Source organism: Centropristis striata, chromosome 17 (assembly GCF_030273125.1).
Source record: "Centropristis striata isolate RG_2023a ecotype Rhode Island chromosome 17, C.striata_1.0, whole genome shotgun sequence".
Taxonomy (NCBI): domain Eukaryota; kingdom Metazoa; phylum Chordata; class Actinopteri; order Perciformes; family Serranidae; genus Centropristis; species Centropristis striata.
Genome location: NC_081533.1, coordinates 31,300,942 through 31,308,441, shown reverse-complemented (window position 1 = coordinate 31,308,441; position 7,500 = coordinate 31,300,942). Strand labels below are relative to the sequence as shown.

Genomic DNA, 7,500 nt, shown 5'->3' with positions numbered 1-7,500 from the left:
ATTAAAATGAACAAGAAACATTTAGTTCAACCTCCACAACATTTAGTCATTTGTGCTCATCATAGCAGCAGTTTCTCATTCCTTCCAACAAATTACAAATGCTTTTGGACATGCATCAATTGCTTTCATATACAACTCTCTGCTGTTTAATAACATTATCATTTGCTTATGTCATGTCAGTCAAAATTAACTCTACTTGTGAATGCTGAATAGTCATTCCATATAAAACTAATAGTCCTGATTCAATTGGTTGAGTCATTACATACAAAAATGTTGAACTAGTTGTCAAAATCTGTCAAGCAAATTTTGTATATTTTTTCTAAAAAAACAGTTTCTCTCAGGTGAACCTCAGCTTTCACAGCAGAGGGTGGATTCTCCACTCGAGGAGAAACTTTCCTTGCTGCATTTCAAGAGATGATATTGGCTGTGATGTAGATGAAACTATGTGGCCAGACAGAGAGGAACATCTGGATGTGCATGAATGATTTACAGTACTATGTACAGTACAGGCCAAAAGTTTGGACACACCTTCTCATTCAATGCGTTTTCTTTATTTTCATGACTATTTACATTGTAGATTCATCAAAACTATGAATGAACACATGTGGAATTATGTACTTAACAAAAAAGTGTGAAATAACTGAAAACATGTCTTGTATTTTAGATTCCTCAAAGTAGCCACCCTTTGCTTACTAGAATATAAGACATGTTTTCAGTTATTTCACACTTTTTTGTTAAGTACATAATTCCACATGTGTTCATTCATAGTTTTGATGAATTTACAATGTAAATAAAGGAAACGCATTGAATGAGAAGGTGTGTCCAAACTTTTGGCCTGTACTGTATGTATGTTGTATGTTCAGTTCCGTTATGTACTGTAATATTGTTTACAGTTTTGCACAGCTCTACACAAAGGGAGTTTATGTTTGTTGTAAATAAGGGTGTTTTTTTTCTTTTTGCACAATACTGTGAACAAATTAGAATTGCAAAGAGCATATGCAGTAAAAATGTGAAACATACATATTCAGTGTGTTGTACTCAGTTACCTCACTAAATACAGTAATGTGTAACTTTACTGTAATTTTCAAATTGCTGTGTAAATAGTAAATGTCTTGAGCATTTCCAGGTAGCGTCACCAAGATCTGACTTTTTTGAATAAGAAAACATTTCCAGAGTAAAGTGTCATAATGAAAACATGACAGAGACATTTGACTATGTTGTTCCTAAACATGGTGTCAGGACTTTTCATCTTGATGACACTTTCATTGACATGAATACTTGCTGTAGAGGAATGAGCTATGATCCATTTTGAGCAGGTGACACACTTTTACAGGTTATCAACTAGGTTTTTTGCAGTTTGTACTAATTGTTTTGAGAAATGCATTAACTGTTGTGAAAATGTAAATAGTGATGTGAGAAATGCACCAAAGCGACTGAGAAAAACTGTAATCTTATTTCCATTTAAGTATTTTCTACATTTTGTATATATAGCTATTTAAATGGATTTACCATAAAGGTGAGAATACAGGAGCACTCAGCTAGTTCGTTCTTAGAGGTCAAAGTGAAATCTGACGGCTGATCTCATGGGAACTCTGTGAACTTTATATTTACTTTATTTTCGACATTCTGACTGAAACTGAAATCTGATATGTCGTCAGTTTCCTGTTTTTTTCTGTCAGACAGAATTAATGATGTTTGTCCGCATGTTTTCTTAATGTGTGTGTGTGTGTGTGTGTGTGTGTGTGTGTGTGTGTAGGTGCAGTTAGCAGGACCCTGGGAGCAGCCGTCTGAACCAGCGTTTGTGCAGAAAGCTCTGCCCTGTCCACCCTGTCAGGTCCCCATACCGACGTAAGACACACACACACACACACACACACACACACACACACACACACACACACACACACACACACACAGATAATCTCATTAGCATTCACACTACGTCATTAATTCCACCATCACTTTTTGATTCAGTCATTTCATTGTTTTTCTGTAGAAGAATCCAACACTTCCTGCAGTATTTTCATTTTCAGTAAACTGTAATACACACAGGACGGATCAGAAATAAACAGACTCTGAGTGAAAGCAGAGAAAGTGTTTTCTGTAAATAAACGAGGAGGCGTTCAGGTCCCCTCAGTACATCTGAATTTTGACTGTTACTGTTGAGTGTTACTGCTAAAAAAAAGTAGCAGAACATTCATATCTATAAAGCTGACTTGTTTGTGATTAAATTGTTTACCAGAGCACAAAGTTCTTCACACCTCCGACCCTTAACTCCGCTCTGAGAGTCCCAGATTGATGCCTTAAAATGCACAAAATGTTCTTAATTCATTTCACAATAAAAGCCTTTTAATGACGGCTGTTTGTGTCGTCGTACAAGCACGTTTTAATATGAAAAACATGATGAATCACAGTACGAGTAGTACGACCAGTACTGCAGTAGTACACTCTGTGTGTGTCGGCTGCACACACACACACACACACACACACACACACACACAGTGCTTTGGTCCTGTCATGGCTCATTAGATTGAGATTAAAAAACAAACTGCATGCTGTGTTTGCTGTGTTGTGTGTGTGTGTGTGTGTGTGTGTGTGTGTGTGTGTGTGTGTGCGCGTGCGTGCGTGCGTGCGTGTGTGTGCCAGCTCCCTGCAACTCTGTGACGCAGTGAACGGCCAACACCAAACATCTGTGTGTGTTTTCTGTGTTGATGTTGAGAAAACTGAGGCCAACAGCCACAAACAGGACGGTGTGTGTGGGGAGCAGTGCGTGGGTTTCTCCTGTTTGTTTGTCTCCTGGGGCAACCAGCGGAGGATGTGTTCTCGTCACGGCTCGGCTGACAGCCGCTCAGCGAGGAGGATGTGTGTGCGTGAGTCGAAATGTCAGAGACGACAATACGACGACGACGTGCGCCGATTAAACACTAAGAACATCTGTCTAATGTTGTGATCGCTTCACACAAACCGGGGGAAGTGGCAATAATCAGAGAAAAACTCAGATATTCTCTGTGGCTCAGCAAAGATTAAAGAGGCACATTTACAAGAAAAAACTCACAAATTTACAAGAAAAAACTCACAAATTTACAAGAAAAAACCTTGAATATTCTCTGAGAAAAACAAGACAAACAACACTGTGCAGAAGTTTCAGGCAGCTGTGAAGAGTTGATGCTGTTTGAAGGCAAAGGGTGGTCACCAAGTATTGATTTGAATTAGACTTTCTTCTCTTCTCTCACTTTGCATTTTGAAAATTATTTTTTTTAATAATAAAATAAATTTAAAATTTTCTTTTATTATTATATTATTATTATTTTATTAATTTCTATTTGTTCAAGCCTTCTTTATACTGCATTTGTTTACACCTGCCTAAAACTTTTGCACAGTACTGTACATTTGTGAGAAAAAACAGTTTTGCCTAATTTTGTTCTCATTTCTTTGAGAATTTCTTAATTTCAGAGTTTGTTTTTTTTGCTCATAAATGTAGAATTACTGTAATTATATATTCTTAATTATACATTTGGATTTCTGCATAAATGCATGACTTTTCTTGTAAATTTACCCTTATAATATTCAAATTTATGATGTTTTTATTATTGTTAAATTTATTATCTCAGAGAATATAGTTATAAAATTTACATTATTAGGTCATAAATTTGCAAGAAAATCAGAGAAATTCTCAGAGATTAAAGTGACACATTTACAAGAAAGTCACATTTATAAAGTCATTTTTGGGGACAAACCAGGGGACGTGGCAATAATCAGAGAAACACTCAGATTTTCTCTTTGGCTCAGCAGAGAATAAAGGGGCACATTTACAAGAAAAACCCTTGAATATAAGACATTTGTCTTTGTCTAAGACACATCCTCCCCTGAAGTAAAAATAGTGTGATGTTTTAAAGTAACAAATTAATAGAAGTACAGAGAATGTGATGTTTTAAAGTGAATGGATGAATGGAAGTAAACAGAATGTGATGTTTTAAAGCAACACATTAATGGAAGTAAAGAGAATGTGATGTTTTAAAGTGAACGAATGAATGGAAGTAAAGAGAATGTGATGTTTTAAAGTGAACGAATGAATGGAAGTAAAGAGAATGTGATGTTTTTAAAGTGAACGAACGGATGGAAGTAAAGAGAATGTGATGTTTAAAGTGAATGAATGAATGGAAGTAAAGAGTATGTGATGTTTTAAAGTGAACGAATGAATGGAAGTCAAGAGAATGGGATGTTTTAAAGTGAACGAATGAATGGAAGTAAAGATATCGTGATGTTTTGAAAGTGAACGAATGAATGGAAGTAAAGAGAATGTGATGTTTTTAAAGTGAACGAATGAATGGAAGTAAAGCAAATGTGATGTTTTAAAGTGAACAAATTAATGAAAGTAAAGAGAATGTGATGCTTTAAATTGAACAAAAGAATGGAAGTCAAGAGAATGTGATGTTTGAAAGTGAACAAATGAATGGAAGTAAAGAAAATGTGAAGTTTTAAAGTGAATGGAAGTCAAGAGAATGTGATGTTTTAAAGTGAACGAATGAATGGAAGTTTTAAAGTGAACGAACGGATGGAAGTAAAGAGAATGTGATGTTTAAAGTGAAGGAAGGAATGCAAGTAAAGAGAATGTGATGTTTTAAAGTGAATGGAAGTAAACGGTGAAATAACTGACTGATGTTTGACTCGTCTCTCTTTGTGTTTCAGGGCCTGTTTTGGAGAACACGAGGTAAGAACCCGTTTGTTTGTCTCCCAGTTTAACCACTTTATCTCCAGTTCATCCCGGGTCACTTCCTGCTGTTTTTATCCTCTCTCTGTTGTTTTCTTTCCCCAAAACGTCGTCCGTTATTATTCTGTCCTCCTGACCTCCTCGTTCACTCCTCTCTGTCTGTCTCTCAGCTCGTCCTTCTCTGTCCGCCTCTCTCACTTTTCATCCCATTTAGTCGCTCGGTATTCAACACACTTGTTCACCTTCAGACGAGGTCAGAACACACAGATACTTAATAAAGACGTGTGTGTGTCTGTGTGTGTGTGTGTGTGTGTGTGTGTGTGTGTGTGTGTGTGTGTGTGTGTGTGTGTGTGTGTGTGTGTGTCAGGTCAGCCCCGTACCGTGTCATCGCCAGGGTCGATTCCCCTGTGGACGACCTTGTGGACGGCCTCTGACCTGTGGGAACCACGACTGCAGCAGGGAGTGTCATGTGGTGAGCAGCGGCAATGAGGTGAGGAGCTTGTTAGGTGTTATTAACTCCTATAATGGGATTATTCATAGTGATGATAAAATGTCGCTACATAAAACATTATTTACCAAACTCAGAATGACTAACTGAAACAATCCATCGATTACCCCTCTGAACTTTGAATATCTTTTCTTTGAAATATTTACCATAAATTCAGCGTTTAACATAGAAAGAAACTGTAAACTTGAACTTTCCGACGGTCCTTGAACGTATCATCAGTTATAAAAAGTGACCAAAACTTGTGTTAAATGTTGATATTTGTATCAGAATCTTTTTATTCTACATGTGTCATTTAAAATAAAGTGTTTGCACTAACCAGATCCTGTTAAAAACATTAAATTCTGCTCCTCAGAGACACTGTGAAGACATGATTGATTCTGCTGAGACCAACGGTCATGTGACAAATATTCACTGAGAATCTGTTTACACAGAGCAGAGAGGAGAGGACAGGAGAGGCTGTTTACACAGAGCAGAGAGGAGAGGATAGGAGAGGCTGGAAACATGTACTTCAATATCTACAATATGTGGAGAAAACTGGTTTTACAACATTCAGGACCCTTGGAAATGTGTTTTATATATAAATTCTGTTTTATTCACATTTAAAATATCAGAGACATTCAACTTTTTTCTGATTTCTGTCATTCTAACTGTGTTATTCTGCACAAAGACATGTTTGACTTGTTCTGATTGTGCTGAGTCCACGGAGCTGCAGGACTTATAGATTTATATATATTAATATATACTGTGTGTCTCTGCAGTGTGAGGTGTGTGAGGAGGGCTGCTGTAAGCCCCGCCCCCCCGGCTGCCCCCACCCCTGCCCCCGCCCCTGTCACCCCGGCGACTGTCCGACCTGCAGCCAGATGATCCGGCAGCGCTGCCACTGCAAGATCAGCATGCTCTATGTGGAGTGCACGTCAGTAACACACGACATATTTATTATTAGTCCTGGAGTTAATTACTCAGCACCGATGGAGACTCGAGGGCTGGAATAGGTTTATGGATCCTTCGACCATGGTCGAATAATAATAATATCGTAACTTTCAAAAGTACCACAACACCTGAAGACGGAAATAAGAAGTAAATTAAGGAGCACTGAAGACTTTTTTCGTCATTTGTAGAGGCGGATCAAGACTTAAACAAAACAAAGTGTAAATTTGTTCATAAATTTAAAAAAAACCTTCAATATTGTCTGAGATTATGAAGTCATAAATGTGCAAGAAAATCGAAGAAATTAGATCAAAGTCGTAAATTAACAAAAAGAAGTCCCAAAAATATGAGAAAAAAAAATCTGTTTTTGTGTTTTTTGGTGTTCAGACAATATTTCAGTTTCTATTATTGTTTTTCTTCTTCATTTACCACTTTAATCTTAGATATTTTTTGTTTATCTTTTCTCATAGAATTATATCTTTAATCTCGTAATTATTTCCAGAGTTTTTTCTCTGAAGATTTATATAACTAACTCTAAAGTGCCTTTTTAATTATCTACCTTTTAGTTCTCGTTGGTTGTAAACCCTAACTAAAATAATTATATGATAAAGCCATAAATGTGCAATAAAATCTAAGAAATTCTCTGAGATGAGTGGTAAATATGGAAGGAAAGACATTTTTTTCAAACATTCATGAGAAGAAAAAGCCCTTGACACTTGAGAATTTCTTAGATTTTCTTGCTAATTTATGACTTTATAACATCTGAAAAATAAAAGTTTTTTTTCACAGAATTATAACTTTGACGTCCAAAATTTTCGAGAGCTTTTTCGCTAAATATAAAATATATAAACTGACTTTCTTTCCAGTTTAAACTGATTTTTAACGTGAAACTGTTGCATTCCGGATGTTTTAATCAGCTGCTGTTTGTTTGGTTGATAATCCGGCTCCTGACCCAGGAACACTGAAGGAGTCCTCACAGCAGAAGTCTTTGTTCTGGTTCAGCCTCCTGGTGGCAGAAATGCATCACTGCATGTTAAAGCAGCTTAATGATCCATAAAATCACTTATAAAAAGTTTAATAAATCAGAAAACATTGTGTTTGTCTCTGCAGGAAGTTGACCTCAGCCGACGAGCAGACTAAGGTGGAGCTAGGATCCTGCAGCAACCAGTGTCCCAAAGAGGTGCGCACACACACACACACACACTCACACACACACACACACACACACACACACACACACTCACACACACATACACTTACACACTTACACAACCAGGGTCCATACATGGGAACCCTCGAGTTGGGCCCCATTGCATGGGGACTTTGTTTATCAGACTTGGAAGTGGAGTCACCT

General features: G+C 37.1%; 1 protein-coding gene across 1 annotated transcript in view; it reads left to right on the top strand.

The window, feature by feature from the left end:
• Positions 1 to 7,500, top strand: part of nfxl1 (nuclear transcription factor, X-box binding-like 1) — a 27,823-nt gene that overhangs the window by 15,024 nt on the left and 5,299 nt on the right. The window contains exons 17-21 of the mRNA XM_059355358.1: positions 1,757 to 1,848; positions 4,690 to 4,711; positions 5,079 to 5,201; positions 5,978 to 6,132; positions 7,257 to 7,326. Coding sequence (XP_059211341.1) covers positions 1,757 to 1,848; positions 4,690 to 4,711; positions 5,079 to 5,201; positions 5,978 to 6,132; positions 7,257 to 7,326 — 462 coding nt within the window. The remainder of the gene's footprint in view (positions 1 to 1,756; positions 1,849 to 4,689; positions 4,712 to 5,078; positions 5,202 to 5,977; positions 6,133 to 7,256; positions 7,327 to 7,500) is intronic.